Here is a 25,368-nt window from a genome sequence, read left to right on the forward strand (position 1 = left end):
AACACGCACTTAGTTAGATTTACTTCTGTTAAAGCCCCCCACTGCACTGGGTGCACCACCACTCCACCCCTGCTCTGCCTCTTCCAGGTTTGTAGAAATTTTGGTGGTACCCAGAACCTGTCCCCCCCAAACTCCACCTCCACCTGCCTAAGGCTCTGGGAGGGAATTTGGGTGGGGGAGGGAGTCTGGGGTGCAGACTCTGGGATGGAGTTTGGGTGCTGTGTGCAGGCTCCGGGCTGGGGCAGGGGGTGGGGGTGCAGGCTCTGGGATGGAGTTTGGGGATAAGAGGGGGTGCAGGTGTGAGGGCTGTGGGGCTGGGGATGAGGGGTTTGGGGCATTGGAGAGGCTCTGGGCATTGGAGAGGCTCAGGACTAGGGCAGAAGGGCAGCCTGCCCTGGACATAGTGGAGGGGGGCACTAGGACCCTGCGGCAGCAGGTGATGCCAGAAGCCAGCAGAGCGGAGTGGAGTCAGCATGAGCTGCAGGCTCCGGGGCAGTGAAGGGGCAGCAAGTGAGCCCGGGGGACACTCGGGGGAGACACGTGGGGGTGGCAGGCGGGGCCGGGGGAGAGACCCAGCCCCAAACATTGGGGAGCAGCGAGCAGGGAGCTTAGCTGCCACATAAAATAACTCGGAGAGAGGGGGGCGCAGGGAGCTTGGCGGGCCCCAGGGAAGAGCTCCACGGGCCGTGTGTTTGAGACCCCTGACTTAGATAGATCTGAAATATTCAAGACCTCACATGAACTGTTTGTTTCCTATGCAGATAATTGTAAGGAAAAGCTGTTTCTGCTCAGACTTTATCGGAGATGGGTCAGACAGTGCATAGAAGAGAGATATAAGAATGTTTCAAACAATCCTCCTCTTGCATTAAAACACATTCTACCAGGACAGTTGGGACTTCAGCAGTATGCTTTGGACATGTTCCATTAACTGAAATCTAAAACAACCACATGGAGCTCGATACATACAGGGCTGTCCTTAGGATTTATGGGGCCCTACACAGTATTATTAAACTGGTGCCCCTATGCCCGGATGGCTCTTAGCAACACAAACATAAGCTTACAGTATTGGAAAACTTGCCACATGCACTTTATTAAAAACAGTTTAATTGTGCCGCCTTCACCCCTAACCTCTGCACAGTGCCGCCTTCACTCCTAACCCCTGTACTTCCCTCCCAGCTGTGCTCCCAATCCCAGCCCTGCGCTGTCGGAGTGCCATGCCACACTGCCCCTCTACCCAGTTCCCCCCACCCCCCATGCCCAGCAACCCCCATGCCCTGTGGCCCCTCACCCAGAGATCTCCACCACATCCCTATGCCCAGCGATCTCCCCCCCACAGTCCCTCCCACTGCCCAGTGCCCCTCTCACAGCCCCCCCAACTGCCCAGCACCCCATATTCCTGAGGGAATTCAGCACCAAAAAATTAAATTCTGTGCACAATATTTTAAAATTCTGCAAATTTTGTCAATAAATAAATGTGGAGGCCGGAATCCAGCATAGCAGTGGCAAGCATAGGCCACTGGCTGCAAGGAGGTGGGAGATCACCCTGTAGCCTTCCCCCTCCCCTCCCCTGCTAGGAGAGGGACTTGGCAGTCAGATACCTCTGTGTGCATGTCAAAAGGCCACAGGGGAGCGTTTTACATGATGGCTGGGATGTCAGCCATGACCCAAAATCCATTTGAATGACAAAAAGGAAATAGCTGCTACCAATGGCTGAGTCCAGCCCTCATCAGGGCCCTTGCCTGCCACCGCTCTGGGCCATCAACTCCCAAATGGCCTTTCATTCTCCCTAAAATAGAGCATTTCCCTCAAATCCTGAAAAGTAAAGGGGTGCTTGGGATGTGCAGTTTAATAAGAAAAGGAATTATATTCAGGCATCAGTCTTTTTTTCTGCCCTGATTTATGTTCCTGGTTGCCACACATGGCTCAGTGGGATTGAACTGGGTATAACTCAGCATGCAATTTCAACAGTGCTTCAACAGTGGGGCTGGAGCCTTAACCAGCCAAGTCTCATTTGAACAATGGCTCTTGTTTTGGATTATTTAAGGCAGTTTTTAAAGGTCTTTCCCACAGGTGAGGAAGAAGGTGCTGCATTCTTGAAGGGCCCTTTAAAATCCCACTCAACTCTGCACTGTTTAGAACTCTCCCTCATTCAAAATGGTACCAGCTTGAGAGACAGCCCTGGAGATACTTGGCTCCACAAGAAAGAAAATCATGTCCCTTTTCCCTAAATAAAAGTTTTCAGCTACTCCAGTCTTTTCAAGTGTGAGTCCATCTTCCTCCCCAGCTAAGAGGTCGCTCCCTCCCTTGCATTCTGCAGCCCTGATTGCTACTTTTCTGCTCCTGGTACATCCCCCTCCTCCTTTTGTTTTAATGTCAGTTTCCTCCTGTTGAGACCAGAATATTGTGAATGCAAATGCCACCTTCTTTTATTTTCCTTTAACTTTCCCTCCTCCCCAGCCAGGTTGTGTGCGTGCCTCTCCCTCCTCCCAGCCCGCATCTACTGCTGATCCCAGCTAGGGAAGGGAGGAGAGGAAAAGGTGACGGTCCAAAAGGGATCCTCGGCATCTGGGCTTAAACTTCAGAGGAGAGGGCGGTGAAGTGAAAAGGAGACTAGGGCCTGGTCTACACTGGGGGGAGGGAGGGGATCGATCTAAGTTATGCAACTTCAGCTACGTGAATAATGTAGCTGAAGTCGATGTACTTAGATTGACTTATCGTGGTGTCTTCACCATGGTGAGTCGACTGCTGCCGCTCCCCCGTCGACTCCACCTGCGCCTCTTGCGGCGGTGGAGTGCAGGAGTCGACGGGAGAGCGCTCGGGGGTCGATTTATCGCGTCTAGACTAGATGTGATAAATTGACCCCCGCTGGATCGATCGCTGCCCACTGATCCGGCGGGTAGTGTAGACATACCTAGGAGAGATTGCAGGGCGTTGCTGACAGGGCAGAGCATGTGGGCAGAAGAGGGGAGAGGTGCAGGTACAGTGTGGGGTTGCTCGGAACAGCTGCTCTCCCCTGGGGCCACGATCCTGCTCCCCAGGAGGCCCTAGCACGTTCACTGCTCACTCACTGAGCCAGACAAATAACCCCCTCTTCTCTTTTCCCTTCCCAGCCCAGCTCCCCCAAGCCATCGCCAGCTCAGTTCCTCCTCTGCCCCCCCCACTCCCCGAAGTCCCGTGCCCAGCTCTACCCCCCGAGCTCGGCTCCTCCCCTCTCTTCCCAGCCTCCGGGTATCCCCCCGGCTCTGTTCCCAGCCTTGCCCGGCTCCCCCCTGCTCACTCACATGCAAACTTTCATTCCTGGCCCCGTGAGGCCCCGCCCGAGCTGGAGCCCTTAACCAGCCGCCTAAGGAGTGAGTAGGTGGAGGGGAGGGGCCAGGGCGTCTGGTCGGGGAGAAGCCTGCTGGACCAGCGTGGGGGAGGGCCGGAGAGGAGAGGAGTCCGCATCACAGCCAGTGAGGATGGTGCCCCAAATTTTTGGGTGCCCTACACAGCTGCGTATGCTGCATATGCCTAAGGATGGCCCTGGATACATACTTTTACTAAAGATTATGCATTAGACACAGCTACTAGGTCTAATACACAGTTTGGCAGGGCTGTTCTCCAGTATCTGTTTAATTACGGTACCTTGTCAGTATATGGTTGACCAAACTATCGCAAGAGTGGAAATATGCAGAGGACACTCAAAGAAGAAGGTTACTTCGAGATTGACTCTGCATATTCACGCTCCCAACCTGCCTGCCCCACTTCTGCAGAGTCCTAATTAAGCACAGCTCCGCATTGGTGGTGGAAGGAACTGAGGTGGTACTGACACACCCTCTGAATGTGCTGGAACGCAGAGGGGAGGGGCAGGAAGGGACACTCGAGTACTAAGGCACTGCTTACAGCGCACTGCTTACAGCGGTTCCACCGTTCAGCTGCACCAGTCAGTACATATCCCAAGAGATTGAACATGCTCAGTCCATCTTGAAGAACCTCAGTTACAAGAAAGTAACCTTCATTTCACTCAGTTAGAATGCACCTCTCATCCCTTTATAGGTTCAACAAAATCATTTTCCTGATAGCAGTCCCAGGATGCTGACTCTAGCAATATATAAGCTGAGAAAAGAGGACATGTCATTCTTTCTCCAAGCACAGTCGGAAAGCAAGGAAAGCCCACATGAAGCTGTTCCTCCTCAGGAGACCAAGCAAGCCTCCTCTCATACAGACAGGAAGGCTGTAGCCAGGTCTCAGCCCTCTGGTCAGTCTCTCTCTCTATTAGTGCCCCAGTGAGTCATGACTCCACCCCAAGCTTCTGAGCCACATTTATTCAAAGGCCCCATTTGCCTGCCACTACATTGGTGCTGACCTCTTCTGACAGGGGCAGAAAGGAGCACTTGGTGTAGTTCTAAACCTGAAGGTACCAGAATGCCACTGACTAAAAGGGGCAGAAAGCAGGGGATGAGGCTGGGGGGGGGACAGAGAGAAGAAGGGGAGATTATACATCGGGGGCATAGAGAGTAAAACGTGGGCCTGCCTAGGGCTAAGGCTACCAGTGTCTGGCGCAGGGGGCTAAGGGCCAGGGCAGAGCTGGGAGGTGGGGAGCAGGTACAGTTAGTTCCGGCTGGTCCAGGTCATGTCTCCCCAGGGAGTTTACCCAGCGTGATTCAGAATCCTGGGGAAGTTTCTCCTGTTTGCCCCAGGGAAGTGCTGTCTCCAGCTCCTGGCTCCAATTTCAGCTGGTGTCCAGAGAAACTTCCCCTACATTCGGTTGGCAGAACAACTCAGCAAGCAGTTCTCAGACAACCACAAAATGGTCTGTCAAAGACCCGGTCCTACCCAGTCTATTGCAAGTAGGAATTCCCAGAAATAGACCTGTCATAGGCCAGAACAAGAAGTGTTGGACATGTTGCTCCAGAGGGTTTCCACTCAGACTTCCTGACAGATGTCTTCCTCCTTCCCTGGACACCAGGACTGATGTATGTCTTTCCACCAATTCCCATGATACTGAGGAAACTGAGACGAGATGTAGGACTGGTAATTATGATAGCCCCAGCATGGGCCAGACAATTCTGATGGATCACTCAGCCCCCCTATCACCCTACTGGCCCTGCCTGACATAGTCTGACAGAAAAATGGTCAGATTCAACACCCAGACCAAGCTTTGTTACATGTAACAGCCTGGATGATGTACACCAAACAAAGCTGTTCAGTTGAGGTTCAGACATTCCATTCTAAAGCAGGAAATCTTTAGCCAGACTGACTTAAAAGGCTAAATTGAAGAGATTTCCTATTTGGGCATCTCAGCACCAGCTTTCTCCCTGGTGTAAGCATGAATGGGGCGGGGGAGTGTCAATTTTTATGCATTTGCTGAGGTGCCAGTTAGATTTTAAAGCTGAAATCTAACAAACTAGGTTTGCCAATTGAATAAGTGTTTATAGCCAATATAGAATGGAATCTAATAGGATAATCCCTTTTATTGAGTTCAGGGAGCATTGCTTACTAATTCTAACTCTGGGTTCTTTTCAGGTCAACTTTTATCTTGAACAGTATGTCTCAAATCAGGACACTTTCTTATTCTTAACCAACCAACAATTTATGAATTCAGACCCACATTAGTATACAACAGGGGTCGGCAACCTATGGCACGCGTGCCAAAGACGTCACGAGAGCTGATTTTTAATGGCACGCTGCTGTCTGCTGGAGCAGCGTGCCATTAAAAATCCTGCCCGACCCGGCCTGGCCCGCTCTTCTCCCCCCGTCCCCCCGCAGGGGCAGAGGGCAGAAGCATAGGCGTGCGCACGGGCTGTGCCCAGGCACACCCTGATGCAGGGGTGGGCAAATGGCCCCACTCTTCCAACGCGGCAAGCCGCGGGGTCTGCGCTCCCAGGCCGGAGCACCCGGCCGAGCACAGCAAGCCACTGATCCCTCCCCTGCCTTCCCCACTCCCCTGGAGCCATGCTGCCGCACGTGCAGCGCTCTGAGGGGCGGGGCAGCGTGTCTGGCTCTGCGCGGAGCAGAACATGCTGCTAGGAGCCTCATGGTAAGGGGGCTGGGGCCGGGGGAATTGGATAAGGGGTGGGGGCAGGCAGGGGACAGGGAGCAGGGTGGGTTGGATAGGGGGTGGGATCCCGGGTGGGGTGGTTAGCAGCAGGGGGGTCTCTGGAGGGGGCAGTCAGGGAGCAGGGGGGGTTGGATGGGGCATGGGAGTCCCGGGGGTCTGCAGAGAAGAAGCGGGGGCAGGGCCTTGGGGAAGGGTGGGTGGGTGGAATAGGGGCATACACACCCCAACCCCCTGCCCTGACCCCCCCCACACACACCCCAGCCCTCTGCCCTGAGCCCTGAGCCCCCCCACATACACCCAGCCCTCTGCCCTGACCCCCCCCACACACACCCAGCCCTCTGCCCTGAGCCCCACAGCCCCGCACACCCCCCAGGCCCGTGCCCTGAGCCCTGTGCCCCCCCCCCAGGCCCCTGCCCTGAGCCCTGTACCCCTCTCATACACACCCAGCCCTCTGCTTGACTCCTTCACCCCCCCCCCACGACCCCAGCCCTGACTCTGGCACCCCCACACATACCCAGCCCCCCCCGCCCTGACACCTGCACCCCCTCACATGCCCCCAGCCCACTGCCCTGACTCTTGCACCCCCCACACATACCCTGCCCCCCCACACCCCATGCATCCCCCCACATCCTGACTCTTGCACCCCCCACATCCCCACTCCCACCCTGAGCACCAAATGGGAGCTCCTGCACACACACACACACACACACACACACACACACACACACACACACCCCACATTCCCACCTGCACCCCTCGCACCAAATGGGAGCTGCCCAGGTAAGTGCCCCACACCCAAACCTCCTGCCCCAACCCTGAGCCCCCTCCCTCATTCTAGCTCCTGGCCAGACCCTTCACCCCCAGCCCTGTGCTCAGTGCACTCCCACCCTCAGCTCAGAGCAGAGAGAGGAAGAGAATGGGCCAGAACCAGGGAGAAGGTAGGTACCCACTGTATGTGGGCAGGGCCGGGACCCCAGACCGGCAGCGGGCTGAGCGGGTCCGGCAGCCGGGATCCTGGCTGGCAAGAGCCGGAGGATGGAACCCCTGAGCGGCAGTGGGCTGTGCCGCTCAGCCCACTGCCGGTCTGGGGTCCCGGCCACCGGCCCCGCACAGCCTGCTGCCGGTCTGGGGTTCTGGCTGCTGGACCCTTGCCAGCCGGGGTCTCGGCCGCAGGCCCCACTCAGCCGCCGGCCTAGGTGAACAGAACCCCAGACCAGCAGCGGGCTGAGCGGGCCGGCGGCGTAAGATCAACATTTTAATTTAATTTTAAATGAAGCTTCTTAAACATTTTGAAAACCTTGTTTATTTTACAATACAACACTAGTTTAGTTATATAATATATAGACTTATAGAGAGAGACCGACTAAAAAAACATTAAATTATATTACCGGCACACAAAACCTTAAATTAAAGTGAATAAATGAAGACTCGGCACACCACTACTGAAAGGTTGCCGACCCCTGACCTATAGTTATTTGTATTAAAGAATAGAAGGGGAAATACAATATTTGAAATGAAATCTCACCACTCCTTATCCTCTTAACCCTGGGTTGGGGGAGAGTCCTTTCCACATGGATAGTCTGGGTGATGGTCATACTTAGGATTCTTGAGCTGGTTGCTGAATTCAGTCAGCTCTCAAGTTGCATGTGGTTATCTCAGATTTATCTCAGGGCTTATTGCAGGGGACCACTCTCTGATTTCTATAGGACGCTTGCCAAGTGAGTGCTCAGTTTTCAGCTCAGTTTCTCTGCTGCTTCCATTGGTATCCAGAAGATGGCGCTGGTGTATAACCAATTTCTTCAATCCTTTTCTTATCGGAGGCTTTTTATGTTTGATTCATTTCAAGGATTGCATTTCATTATTAATCCCTACTAGCAAGCTGGATCCCCCTTTTTAAGCAATTTCACTTATTCCAAAGTTATATGCTGGTTTATATCTTTCAATATTCCTTTTTTCTTGTGCCAGACAATTCCTATTATTTCCGGAGTGCAACAATTATTTACAATGAAAACCAACAAACTGACTTATATCTTTTAAATTTGGCAGACATATGCCATACAGTTTTTGATTGTACATAAGCATTTCACATTATTTGGGACTTACAATAGAACAAGAGACATTATCCATATATAGAAGGATGTAGAACTGACTCACAAGGCAAAGAAATGGCAGCTTCTCATTTGGGGTGAAAGACATATTATCCATGGTATATTTGATTTACACAAAAACAATATATAGTTAATAATTTGGGGGTGAAAACATGTGACTTGGATTTCTTGGGGTAGCAAGTAGTTTGCCCAATTTCACCTTCAATTTTAAGCCAGTAATTTCAAGTTTGCTTAACTTGCCCACCCATCAGGAGCGGCGGAAGCTCCCCAAAACTAGAGGGGCCACTGGTACCCAAACCATGCCCCCCCCCATACTGCCCCTTCTCCCCGAGCCCCTGCCTTTGCGCTGCGTCTTGTCCCCATGCTCCTGCCTTTGCACCGCCTCTTCCCCCCAAGACCCTACTCGCTCCTCTCCACCCCTTCTTCCCCCATCGCTTGCCCTTATGGACAGTAAAAAGTGATGGGGCCATGGCCCTCTGCCTCTCCCCCCCCATTTTGGTGTCCCTGCCACCCATCCCTCAATCCACTCAGAATGTGCAATGGGCCACTGCATAGGAAAGCAGGATGTCACCCTTGCTTGGTAACTTGGAGTTCTTTTTAGTTAAGTTGGGAGGGAGGAAGAGGTGTTATCTATATGCACATTCTGAGAGACTCTTGCCTAAGTGATTAACAATGCTCTCATTTAGCCATTTTAATTTTTATTCTTGGGGATAGGGACTCCAATCTTGGCTGATTTGTGGGTCCTTAGCATAGCTGCTGACTCCGTGGATGCTCTGGGGCTGGAGCACCCATGGAAAAAAAATAGTGGGTGCTCAGCACCTACCAGCAGCCCTGTGCATCAGCTCCTCCCTCTCCCTCCCCAGGGGGCCCTGCCAAGCAGCTCCTCCCCCTCCTTCCCAGCACCTCCCGCCCACCACGATCAGCTGTTCAGCAGCATGCAGGAGGCGCTGGGAGAGGGGCGCGCTCAGGGGAGGGGGCTTGGGGGAAAGGGTGGAGTGGGGGCAGGGCCTGGAGTGGAGAGGGGGGTCAAGCACCCCCTGGCAAATCACAAAGTCGGTGTCTCTGGTCCTTAGAGAAAGTGTCTCACATGATGTGAATGTTTTCTTATTGTCTTTACTTCCTAGGTGTATCTTATTTTGGGATAAACAGAAGTGGATAGCTTTTCTCATTGTGAGGGCCAGAAGGAATCACTAGTTATTAATCATTTTAAGGCATATCTCTTCTATATATCTCTTACACTTGTCATCATCACCAATTTCAGCAATACTGGAATATTTGCTAACCCTGAAAGAATCTAGGCTTTCCATCAATTCCATAAGGGTCAATTTAGCACTGATATCTGTGCAAAGCCATACTGTTTTTTCCCACTCTAGAGTGGCAAAATTCCTTTAGGGCCTCATTCTTGGGTCTTCCCTTGGTTCAGGAGCCCCTTCCCTTCGGAAACTCCATTGGGTTGATGGATCCTGCCTCTTTGAGCCCTTAGCAACCTGTACCCTAAACTACCTTCTCCATACCACCGATTAGGGAAGTCTGCCTTTTTAATATCCATTACATCAACTTGAAGGATAGGGGAGATTTAGGCCCTCATGGCAGGTCCCCCTTAAACAGTGTTTAATAAGGAGAGGGTCACTCTCAGACCTCACCCCAAGTTTGTGCCCAAGGTTGTCTTAGAATTCTGTATAAATCAAAGCATTCACCTCCTGTTTTCTTTCCTAAGCCGTACTCAATCCTTCGGGAAGCTGAACTTCTCACACTTATTGCAGTAAGGTTACCATCTTTTTACATCAACAGGAAACAGTCATTCAAGAACATACCCAGGCTATTTGTGGCCTTTGCTGACAGAGTTAAGGGGCAAGCTGTATCCTCACAGAGGTTATCTAAGTGGGTCTCCAATTGTATAAGGACATGTTATGAGTTAGTCAGGTTAGATTCACCTAGCCGCATTAGAGCTCATTCCACTAGAGCTCGGCCTCTGCGGCCCATTTAAAGAATGTCGCTATACCTGAAATTTGTAGGGCAGTTATGTGGCGCTTTACAAGACACTATTCTTTAATAGAGGCTTCCAGACTGGGTGCCTGTTTTGGTAGGGCAGTCCTGCAATCATTGTTTAAGTAGGGCTCCTTGTACCTGCCTCCAAGCAAATAGGCAACTTCAGAGTAGAGTGGAATCCATGTGGACAATCACTTGAAGAAAAGAGAATGGTCACTTACCCTGCAGTAACTGTGGTTCTGTGAGATGTGCTCACACGGATTCCATGACCCACCCTCCTTCTCTGTTACTACAGTGTTCTACCCTGCTGGGGTTCTGTATTGATAAAGGAACTCGGGGACAGTTGGGCCCCTTTGCCCTTTATACCGTCAGATATGGGGGACAGGAGGACAGTTAGGGCACAAGTGTGGCCAAAAGAACCGGATCTTGCATGCACAGGGAACATGTGCACCAAGAGTGGAATTCATGTGTATAACACATCTCAAAGAACCACAGTTACTGTAGGGTAAGTAACTGGTCTCTATTTTACCTATTTGTTTTTAATGAAGTTGAAATTAAAATGGTCCTGTAAGAGGGCGTTATAGATCTTCTGTGGAGCCATGCAGGTATTGAAACCCTGTTGAGAGATACTAATCAAGTCCTGCTGATTCACTAGGGCATGTGTGGTTTGTTAAACTCCACCCTGAATATAACAGAGTTGGGAGTTGTCCTCTGGACAGAGGAATGTAGGATCTGGAGCAGAGAAGTCAGAAGGGAGGAATCCTAGGAACACCCAAAGGGAGACAAAATTGTCTGGCAGATAGGACACTGGACTGCAACTCAAGGTTCTTTTCCTGACTAGGTCACTGACTTGCTTTCTGATCTTTGCAAGTCACTACATCGCTCGGTGCCTCTGTTATCCCTGCCACTATTTGTCTGTCTGATCTACCTAGGTTGTAAACTGTTCAGGGCAGAGACTTTCTCTTGTTATGTGTTTGTACAGTCCGTAACCCAATGAAGTTCTGATATCAGGCAGTCTTAGGTCCTACTTTAATACAAATAATCCAAAAAGCCTTGAACAAGAGTTTATTTTAATACCTCTTTATTAAAGCCAGAGCCCAGGAAAAGGTGAGTTTTGACTCTGGACAATGTGTACTGCCTTTGTTTTGGAGCAGAATGGGAACACCACATGATTTATGGCTTTTTGGTTTTTTTACTTTCTATTTCTGCACCAGCTTCCCCAATTATATAAGCACAACTTGGGCAAGTGTTAGTTACTTGAACTTCTGCGGATGAGACAGCAGTAGACAATCATGTGATTTATTTATTTGTTTCTTGCAAAATGGTTTATTTTGAAAAATTTCTTGGAGTGTTGAATTTTTAATTTTTTTTAAAAAACTTAGTTATTTACAATATAGAGAGCATTTCCCACAATTCCATAACATTTGTAAGGCATGCCAGTGACATTTGGGTCCTAAGCTACTTCTAAACAACATATAATAATTACATAATTTAAAAAGTAATTACAAAGAAAAACCCGTCCCAAAATTGAAACAAGACATGTAAATGGTTTTATGATTTATTAGTTAGATCAGCTGCTGTTTACAAATTATACGAAAAAATATAAGTAAACATTTACTTTACAAAAGGAAAAAGAAAAGTATTTACAACATATGTAACAAACAGAAATAGTACAGGAATACATACACACACTAATTGAAATGGAAATCCCCACTGCTGCTCTGACACTGAGGAGTAAAGTTTCAGCATGATGCATGGGAATTAATTGGACTTTTCCAGTTATGAAGTCATAGTCATGGCTCCATATTTAAGGCTGAGACCAACAATCCATTCTAAGTCCTGTTTTTGACACCTTGTACTGAAAATTTTCAGAAAAATCTCCTTTGTCCTGGAAATTCTCGTATTTATTCTTAAAATGAAGTGCCATGGCTAAGCCATTTATAATAATAATAATATATAGCTCTTATATAGTGCTTTTCATTCATAGATCTCATAGCATCTTATAAGGAGGTAAGTCCCATTATCCCCACTTCCTGGATGGAAGTCCTTTGACTAAATCTTTATTCCCCCCATTCATGCTGAATATTTAACCCTTTCGTCTCTTTACTATATATCATAGAGTAGATATGGCACTGGACTGTGACTCTGGGTTCTTTTCCTGACTAGGTCACTGACTGACTCTGTTAAATGTGAATCGGTAAAAAACGTATCTATTTATTAAAAACCAAACCAACCCTGTCTTACATGTCGATATTTAAATATACTGGGAGATTTTTAAAATACAATATTTCAAATTCCATGGCCAAGGTCAACTCCTAGAGATGTCGTTCAGGGTCTATTCCTTCAAAATATCATCTGTACGAGTCTAGAAAACCCTCTCAAAAATGTTCAGACTGGCATAATAATCATTCTGAATAATGTTCTGAATGATTGAGATTAAAAGCAAAACATAAATCAGTGCTCTTACATCATCAAGAAGAAAAACAAAGGCTTGATTTGGCTGAAAAAGCATATAATAAGGTAGTAAAGGATATAGAAAAAAATAAACTTTTGCTCTCCTCCTACTTGCTATTATTTAAGTAAAGAATCTGTATTAAAGCTTAGACATTTCTAGCTATCTGAACTAATTCAAAAGGAGCAAAAATCACCTATCTAAATCATCATAATTATAATAAAGATTATTATTAATAAAAAGTATATTACAGCACTTACAATGCCAGTGTATTCCAACATCTAACATACAAGCTGAAAACTTCAGCGTACCAAATGTAAAAAGTATATAAAGATTTAAATGTCTTAGAAATCAATTGATGTCTACAAGAAATGTGTAGAAACAATGCCCCATCACAACATATCCATAATTCATCATTTTAATACAGGTACATTTAAATATTGTACATTCTATTAAAAAAAAGGTGAAACATCTCTTGTAAGAGTCAAGAAAACTACATATATAACAACAAATTGCTTCAATAAATAATTCTCCTGCACAGATTAATTCCATAATTAACATTTGACTGACATTAGTGGGTTGAAAAGGAAATCACTGATTTTTAACTGCAAGAGACCCAAATTAGATGAATTTGGAGCCCAAAAGACGTAGAAATAATAAACTGCAGCAATGTAAATGATGTGACTATAATTTATACTACTGAAAAATACAATGATATTTTTTCTATTGCTTCTGGGACTGTAAAGACTAAAGTGTGTCATTAGGTGGATGAGACCTTAAAAACCAAGGCCCTGTCGGTTCTGCATGGGCATTAAAGATTCCATGGCAGGTGGATCTTCCCCATTTTTCTTGGCCAAAATATCCCCTCCTTACACTATTGTGCAGAGTCTGGTCTACCAGTTGCCAATTTGGGGGTTTATCCTGCACCATTGAAGTCAATGAGAATTTTGCTGGGTTGGGCCACTGGTTCCTATTCTCCATCACAGCGGTGGCTGCATGATTTCTTTGTCTATAGGCCAAAGATCTGTCTTAACTTATCCTGTTTAAACATGGCAATTTAAATTCAAAGTAAATGGTGGGACAAGATGAAATAACATCCTATTTGGCTAGACAAATGAGAAGGATGACGGAAAGAATCTGTCGTTCTGTAACACACGTTAACGAGGGCTCAATCCTACAAGGTGTTGAGCACTCTGGGGCACTTTGGCTCCAGTCCATAGTTATCTTTAAGCATGTTCTTTGATGGAATGGGGCCAGAGTGCTCAGCACCTTGAAGGACTGAGCTCCAAATGTTTCTCAAATTTTCATCTTCATTGATTTAGCATTGCTACATACTAGTTCCGAAGGTCCATAATGGATTTAGTTGGGGATTGGTCCTGCTTTGAGCAGGGGGTTGGACTAGATGACCTCCTGAGGTCCCTTCCAACCCTGATATTCTATGATTCTATGATTCTATGGCATGGATGTAATCCAAAAGGAGTCAAATGTGACTGAGAGACCAGGGGCAAAATTCTCACGCCCACTCCAGCACCTTTACACAGGATAAAGTGGCCAGAGTGGCATGAAAGAGCTCTAAAAGCCCTGCAGTCTTCTGAGGACCCTCTCACAAGCCTTGGCATAGGGGTATGCGGGGGTCGGGCTGACGCAGGAGGGGGGTGGCTGCAGAGCTACAAGCTGGGCAAAAGGGTGCAAAGGTGGCCGAAAATCACCATAACCACTCCCCCCACAGGCCTCAAGTTCTGTGATGCACCTGTTAGACATGAAGCACAGACTCTTACCCTGTTATCAGTGACTGGGATAGCAGAAGTACATTCTATTTGTGGTCTCAGGATCATTGTGATAGTAACACTAGTATCAGAGGGGTAGCTGTGTTAGTCTGGATCTGTAAAAAGCAACAAAGAGTCCTGTGGCACCAGTCTTTAAGGTGCCACAGGACTCTTTGTTGCTTTTTATAGTAAGACTAGACACTTGTCCCATACTGAAGATAGGGAGGCAATAGATAATCTAGCAATTGCAGTAAGGGCTATGGATTTTAAGTAAAAGTGTGCTTTGTTTTGAAAGTCTCATCACATGAGAAGGATACACTGCTTGGTTATTGCTCTGTCCATTATGTGTAACAGCAGGGAAAACATGAGCATTTGCAGGAGAGTGGAGGGGAGGATTTATTGAAGCAGTTGTTGAGATGTTACTGTGAGAAAACAATGGAATTATCACAAAATGGAATTCCACACTCCCCAGCATGCCCCAAGCCAGGGACACTGTATTTGCACACAGAGCCATGCAAAAGAAAGGAAAAATCCAATATAATCTCTAGAAGTTTCACCACCAAGTCATCACACATACCACCACCATCTGACCTACTGAAATCTCAAAATGACATAAATTAAAAAATACAATGATCTGTGGTGAAAGTACTTTTCAAATGACATTTTAAATGATTCTAAGCAAGTCTGTTTCACAAAGAACCAAAGTTGTACAATTATTTAATTGTGACCAACAACAATAAAAATCATAAACTAGTTGTAAAACTAAACTGGTCTTTGTTTTCTAGTATTTTAAACACTAAATAAAAAAAAACCTATAAAAACTGTACCATCTTTATTGATGTTTTGGTTTGATACTTTCATCAGATCAAAATATCTGATTATAGAGAGGTAAAGGTTGGAAAACAATGTAGCAGAAAGGATAAGGTAATAAGGGGGGGGGAATAAAACAATGAACAAGATGTTGCAAGAAAAGATGATATGAAAGATGAAATGGAAAGAAAGAAGCAAAGAAAGAAAATCATGAGAGACAAACAGAATGAAACAGTAAGGGACATTATAGGAAAATGATTCAGAGAACAAAGAAATAGAAAAGAGACAGAGTCCCCGATCCAGCAAAGCATGTAACCATGTGTTTGACTTTAAACATGTGAGTAGACCCACTGGATTAAAGTTAAGCATCAATTTAAGTACTTTGCTTTATTGGGGCCAGGGAGAACAAAGGGAGAAAACAGGATAATTTTAGAAGGTAACTACCAACATCCTACTGTTTTCAAGTCATAACTGAAAATTTGTTTCTTTTTAATCAGCATTTCAGATATTCCTAATGAGTCTGAGATTCCATAGAACACTAGCAAAAATAACACAGAGAAACTTTCAAGACCACCTTCTTTAAGATAGACCACCTGGTATGAGAGGAGACCACTTTTTGTCATCTGGTCCCTAATATATTCTTGTTTTTATTTTTGAAAATGTAAATACAGTGTTTTAGAGAGACCATTTGTATGAGAGGTCACTGTTACCTGGTCCCCATGGGTGGCCTGTGTGGATATATTTCTTTGCACTGAAAATTAACATGTCAGTAAAAAGCACCAGTTTGGTAATGAACTGGGGAAAAACAGGGCAAAAATGTCCTTAGGAACTTTGGGGTGGGGAGTATTTATAATCCTTATATTCCAAAGTCCCACGTAAAGTACTCCTAAAAGAAATCACAATGAAATAAAAAAGAGCAAATGTATTGCCATAATAATATTAATAACAGAAAGAAAAGTGATATTAACATTATCAAACTATAAATATAACTTTTTTCATTAAAAAACAAAAGGCACACCGCCTGCAGTTCTGGTCAGGTTCTTACACCCCGAAAAGTAAAAACTACAAATAAAAGAAATTAACCCCTTCATTAACCTGAAGATATTTCTCTCCTTTGCTAATACATTTATTGCATAATCTGTGTGACTGATATACTTCTTAAAGAAATTTTGCATCACATATTCTTTAAATGAAGATATTTCCTGTCCCCTTCATCCTTGAATTATTTTGGAAGTAGACTTTCTCTGAAAAGGTTCTGTATAAGGATGAGAAGAGGTGGATACTGTATAAGGTCTCATAGTCAATATGACCTATCATCTGTTTAAAACTTTTGCTGCCTGATAAAGGCTCTTCATCAGGGTGGGTTTAATGCACTGGGAGTGCCTAGAGGCAAATTAGGATAATCACAAGTGTGCCTTTCCTGTGGGCATTCCAGTATTCCATACAATTTCCCCTACAATGACAAACTTCGACAGGTTTGTGTTTTCATTCGTTATTTCAAGGCCTGCTCTCTGTTCAGTACTAATATACTTTACATCCCGGTTTATGAAGCTATCCTGATACATAGCAGTTAGAGTTAGGACCAAAGCAGGAAGCGTCTTCTTCTGCCCTTCAAATTATAAGTAAGTCTTCTGTATTCCCCTTGTTGAAAAAGCACTGAAACGTTGCTTTCAAGATATCTTGGATCATCTAGTACAGGGGTTCTCAAACTGGGGGTTAAGACCCCTCAAGAAGTCACAAGGTCATTACATGGGGGGAGGGGGGTTGTGAGCTGTCAGCCTCCACCTCAAACCCCGCTTGCCTCCAGCATTTATAATGGTGTTAAATATATTAAACAGTGTATTTAATTTATTAAGGGGATCGCATTCAGAGGCTTGCGATGTGAAAGGAGTCGCCAGTAAAAAAATTGAGACCCACTGATTTAGAAACTTGAGTCTCAGCAACTCCAAAATGCTGTGCTGCCATGTTTGTAAAAATAGTGCCACTAGATCATTGGTTATGGAACTCTGAAGTGGGCTTTTTTTTTACACTAATCATGATTCTTAAACCTGTGTAATGGGATCATTAATTTTCCTGGTGAGTTACCGTCCACCACATCTCTCAACTTCAGATCTTAGCAGCCAATCACAAGCTTGTTCATGGAGATAGATGATAACAAAAGGTGCATTTTAGCTGAAAAGCAGTTAGTAAACCACTGATAAAAAACAAATAAACCCCAAAGTAGGCATGGTAGTGCCAGCTGAAGTGAGAGATGCTTGATATGGGTATATATAGAAGTATCTTATTTCTGGGATTTATTCTGATAAAAAATAAATCACATTGGATTTGATTTCTGAAGATAAGCCCTCCTAGCTGAACTACAACATGAATTGCTAACCCATTATCCAAATCAGCCTGATTTCTCTGGTGATTAAAATAATGTAATGCATTTAGCAAAGCACTTAAGAACATGCTTAACTTTAAGCATATGAGTAATCCCACTGATTTTAATTGGACTACTCATATGTAAGTGCTTTGCTGAATTGGGGCATTAGTGCACTCAATGCAATAGTTGTACTTATTTTATAAATTGTAGCTGCATTGTTTTATTGCAGGAACTCTATAGTAGAGATACTCAATACAAATATATATGATTAGAGTTTCTTTCACTCTCAGTAATAGGAATAAAATAGGGGATGCCGTATTTGTGTGTTACGTGTTGTGAGGCAGCTGAGGTTCCGGTGTTGTACACTCAGAATTTCATATGAAGGGGGAAATGTACTATGTGACATTTAACTCCTTGCCTAATCTTTTCTTCCCTCTAGTAAATCTGTGTAAAACCCCTTAATATCTTGTAACTGTTGGAAATTACACCACTATGATCCTTCCTTTCAATCTTGGAATACTTCCGTTGAAATGTACCCACAGAAAAGTTTACTTAAGCACTTTATCAAGACATCAGAAACATTTCTGGAGATCTAAAGTCATCATTAACATGATTTTGTTCTGGTGTGTAGTGCCAACTAATACTTCCAATTTGTATCATGAAAGACTGAAACTGAATGGAACTCCAGTATCCAAAGCAACTGCTTAATGAAAACAGACTTTCATCAAACAGCAGAATTTTTGTCCATTATGCCAGGATATAATGTGACTGTACAAACTGGATAGAAGTTTTGTTTGTGTGTGTGCAAAAGATTCATTCATGTATAGCTTGTGGGGAGAATAAAAGGTTATGAAAGGATTAAAGATGGAATCATCAAAGGGAATAGATGGAAGTTTGTCATCTTGTAACCAGGAAAGGTAGCAAAGCTTTTACCATGTCCTCTTGGAGCTGCTCTCCAAAATGAATATACAAGTTTTTCTTTAAAGAGATGTTTGTTCAAGAGAGAGAGTTTCCTTCTTGTACTGAGAGAGTCCCACAGAATTATTGTCTGTATCTATGTTACACTTACTTTACATATTGGCTGCTGGAAAACAAACCTAATTCTTCATGCGAAGAGTCTGATGACAAAAATAGAATTTGGGAAAATGACCAAAAAAAATAATAATGTAATTTTCTAGCTCTGCTGCTGGCCTCTGGAAGGAGGGGACAAAAAAACAAAGCAAAAACTGTTGGTATGCCCATCTCCAGTAGCCACACCACGCATGTTGGTCAAGGACGATACTCTGGTGTGCGTGACTGAAGAATTCCTTCAAACTCCTGGACGGTAATTTGCAAACATCTTCAGCAAATCTTCAGGAAGGATGTTCTTCTCCTTTCATTGTTGCAGTCATCCCCCAAGCTTGTCTCACTTTTTGGCTATCAACCAAGGAGTTTGACCCTTAAAGTGGTAGACAAATGATTTAATATGAAAATGGCCTATCAAAGGTAATGCCTAATACTAGCACTGCTTTTTATTGCTCTAGGTTTTAGTAGAAATAGACCAAAATCTGAACCTGGAATCCAAACCTTCAAATTTCAAGGTGGTTCAAATTTGATTCCACTGATGACAAAATGCCTCTATGATCTGAGTTCTAGTTCTAATCCAAAACTGTAAGGGTCTGGAATCTTGTGAGAATAGCTGTTCAACCAAAATTTTAGACTAAGATGGTGGAAATATCATGTACTTGATATCTCATGCAGCACTAATAAAGCAGGACTAGATCGTGGCTGGCCCTGTGTTGGTGCACAAGGAGGGGAAGGAGGGCACAGGGAGCGGACCACAATACCAGTTTCTGCAATTCCTGAATGCAAAGGCAGCAGGAGTGTTAGTGCTGCCAGCAATGTGAAGTACTCTGAATGGAGTTAGGCCATGCTCTGTGCCCTTCCATCAGCTGCTAGCCACCCAAGAAGAAGGAGGCCTAGGAACTGAGAGAAGGCATGTTCAGGAACTTCCAGTGGTGAACTGTGGCCCTTTGAATCTTCCCCTCATCACCAGCATAGCTTTATTTTGTGAAGCCACAATAGAATTTTTAAGTTTCTGTTGACTGGCCAAAATTTTTCTAGGGTAACCAAAGGAGCAAATTCAATATTTTTCCCTTCGCAGAAGTCAATTCCCCTTTTTACTTTGTGAATTGCCTGCTATCTAGGTATCATTGCCTCCTCCTCTTGAAAAGAACACTCACTTCTCGCACTCTCAGATTTGTGTATACCTTGTAACACTCTTCTACTTTGCTTCTTTGTTGTTAACTCTGTCAGACTCTCAGGGACAGATTTTCAAAGGTGTTATGGTTCCTTAAAGAACCTAAGCGAGTTAGGTGCCAAACTCCCTTAAAATAAGTATTTAGTATTTAAGAGCCAAGTTTTCTTTTAAACTGAAGTCTACAGATTCCCTTTGCCTTGAAGTATTTGCTATTTTTCAGGTAAGGATAAAAATAAAACTAATTTGTAAAGTCGGTGGAATCTACTCAGAGCAAAACCAGGCCCGGTCTACACTACGGAATTACTTTGGTATAAATACATTGCTCAGGGGTGTGAAAAATCCCCACCCCGAGCAACGTAGTTATACCAACCTAAGCACCAATGTAGACAGCGTTGTGTCACCAGGAGAGCTTCTCCTGTTGGCGTAGAGTGTCTTCACTAAAGCACTACAGCGGTGCAGTTGCATTGGTGCAGCTGCACCAAAGAAGCATTTTAAGTGTAGACCTGCCCTCAGTCTTGAAAAATACATGCTTTTAGATTTAAAATGCTTGGGCCTGAACTTAAGCTTTCAGAGGGTGATTATGTGTTGCAGGGGGAATGTTGTGGGGAAGAAGGAACACTGGACTATACCAGGGAGTAGAGGACTGAACTAAGGAGTTCCTGATATGGAGGAGGAGCATACCAAGTTAATTTCCAACTGGGCAGGGAAGGAAGGTTAAAGGTGGTGCAGATCAGTAGAAAAAACAGAAACCCCAAACCGCTCTCTGCATAGGGCTAGAGGCGTTACTAGGAAACACAATCTTTTTTATTTATTTTTTATTTAGGGGGAGACTAATTGTTACTATTGGAAAATAATTATTTTGGGGGACCCCTTCAGTGCATGGGACCTGGATGTGCTGATCTCTTTGATATTTTACCCCATCACTGCCACTGAAGATGGGTGCGGGTCAAACTGCAACACAAAAACTGCAGTGACATTTTTAAAATGTGCAGTGACTTCTTTAGGAAACTCAGAGGGAATGTTAAACAAACCCCTGAAAGGCCTAAGATCTGATATCCAGACTCAGTAATTGACAGCCTAGTGATATCTTGGAAATTATTTAGAGAACAGGCCAACCCAAAGCTCTGAATGGAATTGTTCGAAGTAAAGCTGAACAAAGAAGTGGGGAGAGGAGCATGAGCTGACAGTTGCTGGGTGTGTGTATTCGCACATTGCTGACTAAAAGGAAGTGGGTTCTAGCTGCAGCAATTGGTCTTTGATTCGCCTTTCATTTACACTGGTGTAAAGCAGTAACAACTCTGCTGAAGCCACTGGAGTTACACTGGTGCAATAAAGGAGTAAGTGACAGGAATATCAAGCCCATGTTGTCTAGTGCTCCCAAAACCTCTCTCTTTTTTCTGTAGGGTTGCCAGGTGTCCAGTTTTCGACCAGAACACCCAGTCAAAAAGGGACCCTGGCGGCTTCGGTCAGCACTGCTTATCAGGTCGCTAAAAGTCCGGTCGGTGGCGCAGCGGGGCTAAGGCAGGCTCCCTGCCTGCCATGGCTCTGCACGGCTCCCAGAAGCAGCAGCATGTTCCCCCTCCGGCTCCTACACATGGGGCAGCCAGGGGGCTCCGCACGCTGCTCCCGCCCCAAACCCCAGCTCTGCAGCTCCTATTGGTGGGGAACTACGGCCAATAGGAGCTGAGGGGGTGGTGCCTGAGGATGGGGCAGCACGCAGAGCCGCCTGTCCGTACCTCCGCATAGGAGCCGGAGGGGGGACAAGCTGCTGCTTCCGGGAGCTTCTTGAGGTAAGCGCCGCTTGGAGCCTGCACCCCTGACCTCCTGCCCCAGCCCTGATCCCCCTCCCACCCTCCAAACTCCTTTATCCCAGCCCGGAGCACCCTCCTGCAACCCAAACCTCTCATTCCCAGGCCCACCCCAGAGCCTGCACCCCCAGCCGGAGCCCTCACCCCCTTCCACACCTCAACCCCCTGCCTCAGCATGGAGCCCCCTCCTGCACCTCAACCCCTGAGCCAGCCCGGTGAAAATGACCTAGTGAATGAGGGTGGGGAGAGCGAGCGACAGGGAGGGAGGGGATGGAGTGAATGGGGGGGCTGGGCCTTGGAGAAGGGGTAGGGTGGGGGTGGGGCCTCGGAGGAGTGGCAGGGCAGGGCAAGGGTGTTTTGGTTTTGTGCGAGTAGAAAGTTGGCAACCCTATTTTACTGTCATGATTTAGCGACTTCCAAGAGCTCTGGCAATTTCATTTCAAGGTCCCTGATGCCTCAGACAATGGTTCCTTCCTCATAAATTTATCAGCTGAAAAACAGCCTGAGAAATAATAAACAAATATCATACTCCTCTGAGCGCATGAATTAACTTTCAGTTGGCATGTAAAACAATGTTACCGTTGTAAGTTTTGTTTTCTTTTAGATAAAAAAAAAATCTTGCCGTGACAAATTCATGCCATGCAACAAAGAAGAACACATTCAGAAAACAGGAAAGGGGCAGACAAAAAGCAGACAGTTGTGAATTTTCTTAGGAGTTTGTCAATGCCAGCTGTTTAAGTACAGCTACCATTTTTAGAAAGGGTTAGACTGATTCATCTTGGTTGTTTCTTGGTACAAGGTTAGCAAAGGAATTCCTCTCTAACGCCGTAACAACCCTACAAGGACTCAGTAACAGGGTTACTATTAGGACAAGGTTTTATTTTGACTTTTGTACTGGCTGACTTTTTTGTGTCTGATCCAATTGTAAGACTAGAATTGGGTAGTATCAGTTCGTGTTCAGATAACTGCTGCCCGTGCCAGCCACACTCCACACTCCACACCCTTGTAACAGGTAGCTGGATTTGATATCAATGTTTTTATGAAAAAATAGTGCTATACAGTTGTTAGTTCTCATGCTATATCGTTTCAAACAAAGTGTCTTAACCCAGGGCAATGGCAGTTCTGTTTATATTGTAGCAACAAAGAGGAATCTGTTGGCTAAGATAACAAATTGGGAGTCCTCTGGATATGATACATACTGTATACCGGGGCTTTTTTAACTTGCAGTTTCTCAAACCAGGTGTTCACCTTCCTTATACTGCATAGATAAGGGATTCTTTTTATGTAAGACTGATACATACAGTACTGCAGGTACTTTGGAGGGAATATATAGCAAAATTGTGAGAGACCTGCAGTATTGCATTAAGCAGCTTGATTTCAGTGCCTCTGTTTAGTTCAATTGATGGAGTACACTTTGTTCATCTCCACTGTGATTTTTTTGACACTATTAGCTTCCCTTCTATCCCCCAATTGCAAACTTTACTCCTAGTGTTTCACCTTTCAGACCTGGGCTACAAAAGGTGCACAAGTTTTAGGAATTACACATCATCCCTTTCTTTCCAATACATAACACACACAGTGGGCAAAATTCAACCAAGGCATAAATGGATTTATTTCAGTGGGAACTGCACTTATGTCATGACTGAATTCGGTCCGTTGTGTACAATGTGAAATGCACAAGCACGAATGGAGTTTCTATGTTATTAGAATCACAGTTTGGCTTGTGCATAATTATATCAAATTGAGGTTTATGATTTAGCAATCTCTTTCAAGTGGTCTTTATATATGGAGGTCAGTTGCTACACTAGTGTGGCACCCATTGTGTTCTTTTACTGCTTCTGTAACATACACTGTGATGTTCTCTTTAACCTACTAACATAGTTTTATCTGAGTGGGCACCTTGGAATTGAGACATTAATATAGGTAAACCAAGAAGAGTATTTAAGATGTTCATATGCAAATTATGATTATTTTCTTTTGCAAATGTGCATGTAACCCCATGATTGACACTAAATGTCCGGTGGCACCTTAAAGACTAAAGGTGCCACCGGACTCCTTGTTGTTTTTGTGGATACAGACTAACACAGCTACCCCCTGATACTTGACACTAAATGTGTATTCGTATGTACAGTAAGTATTCATTTAGGTCTCTATTCATCAAGGCATTCAAGTGGCTACTTAATGTTAAGAATGTGCATAGTCCCATTGACTTTAAGGGGACTATTTGTGCTTAAAATTAGACAGGTGCTTGAGTACTTTGCTGAACTGGTGCCATAATCACAAATGCTGGTGGCTAACTGGTAATGTGAGACATACCATCTTAACTAGTTACAAGAGTTTAAGACAGATTCTGTATGTTTGTACATGTTTTGCTGCCTAAACGTCCTCACTGATGAATGGGCACCTTTGTTAAAATAGCACCAGTAGTGTCCTCTAGTGGTGGTTTGGTTGCACTAGGATATGGCAAACTGAGTAAGAAAGCCCTTATGCTCTAAATTGATGTAATAAATAGAAGATAGAAGTCCCTCATTTTAATAGCACTGCTGGCTGCCCCAGGCTTTCCCCAGCAACACCATAGTTTATTCACAAAAAGATAACATTGTCATATTTCATTTTAATAATAAAATCCATAACACTTCAAATATTCTTTAATTCTCCCAATTTGGCAAGGGAAATGACCTTCAGATCTATATAGGGCAGTTCCTTTTGGCACCTGAATGCAATAATTTATTAAGTTCCAATACTTATCAAGTGTGCACAAATATCATGCAAATATTACAGCTGGACTCCACAACAATATAAGCATAATATAGACACAGAATTATATAAAGGATTGACAAACAGAAAAAGGGCAATTTAGTATTTTCTGTACAAAATATATGCAGCTTTTGATAATTTGTAAAATGTATAACTTCTTGGCATTTCAGAAAAGAACACTGTATAAAAATAAATATTCTATGTACAAAAAACACACAGGCCAGTCCATGGTTAGAATCATCACTGCAAAAGAAAACATAAACCTGTGTTAGTTTCACAATTCAAATGGCTGTAAGGATTTCTTAATGGAGGGAAACACAGCTGGGGGGACCTTGTTATCTGAGCATGCTCCAGAACACACAACAGTTGAGGAAGCAATCAAGAACCTCAGGAATGACCATTTTCATTTGTCTGGTTGGGAAGGAGGGGGTACAATGTTGGATGACTCTCCACCCTCCTCATCCCCATCATACCTATTGAAATTGCTGTTTGTGGAGCTGCTTTCTGCACTAATGTAAACAACAGGTAATACTAATAATAATGACCCAGAACCTGAAGAGTGGCACTGATGGATGCATAAGCCTGAAATGGCTATAGGGCATCAAGAACTCCTATGCAGCTGAACTGCAGAAAATGAAGGGAAAAGAAGGGACCTGAATAGGTTTCTATGCTGTTTTTCTTTAAAGAAAACATGTTATTACAAGGTTTGTGTAAGTGCATGTCTGTGAGTCGATCATTGATTGGAATCTTCAGGTCAGGGGGCCCCTATATTTCCATCTGATATTTCCATTTCGAAGATGTAAATTTCTTCTTGCATAGCTGTCAGCCTGCTTGGGGGAGAGGGGTCATACCTATTCCTCTTGGACATCAGATTCATTGCATGGTCTCAGTGCCTCCTTTGATGTCCTCCTCAAGGATTTGGTTGGGGGGAGTATCCCTGGGAATGGAGTAGGTTTTGGGCAGCCTTGTAAGGGCTCTGAGTTGCCTCAGGTAGTGTGTCCTTTCAGAATTAGCACAAACTGTCATGACTGCAA

At 44.9% G+C, this 25,368-nt stretch overlaps 1 protein-coding gene across 2 annotated transcripts in view; it reads right to left on the reverse strand.

Annotated features, from left to right (window-relative positions):
- Positions 1-18,893: 18,893 nt before the first annotated feature.
- The window catches only part of LOC113406386 (collagen alpha-1(XIII) chain-like), a 28,291-nt gene continuing 21,816 nt past the window's right edge, over positions 18,894-25,368 (reverse strand). The window contains exon 8 of one of the 2 annotated variants that reach the window (XM_029911331.1): positions 18,894-18,968. In XM_029911331.1, coding sequence (XP_029767191.1) covers positions 18,936-18,968 — 33 coding nt within the window. In that variant the 3' untranslated portion in view covers positions 18,894-18,935. Of the gene's footprint in view, positions 18,969-24,129; positions 24,578-25,368 lie in introns of those variants that run through there. The other variant, XM_026650989.2, reaches the window with a different exon arrangement.

Source organism: Terrapene carolina, unplaced genomic scaffold (genome assembly GCF_002925995.2).
Source record: "Terrapene carolina triunguis isolate 2854851 unplaced genomic scaffold, T_m_triunguis-2.0 Scaffold95, whole genome shotgun sequence".
Classification (NCBI taxonomy): domain Eukaryota; kingdom Metazoa; phylum Chordata; order Testudines; family Emydidae; genus Terrapene; species Terrapene triunguis.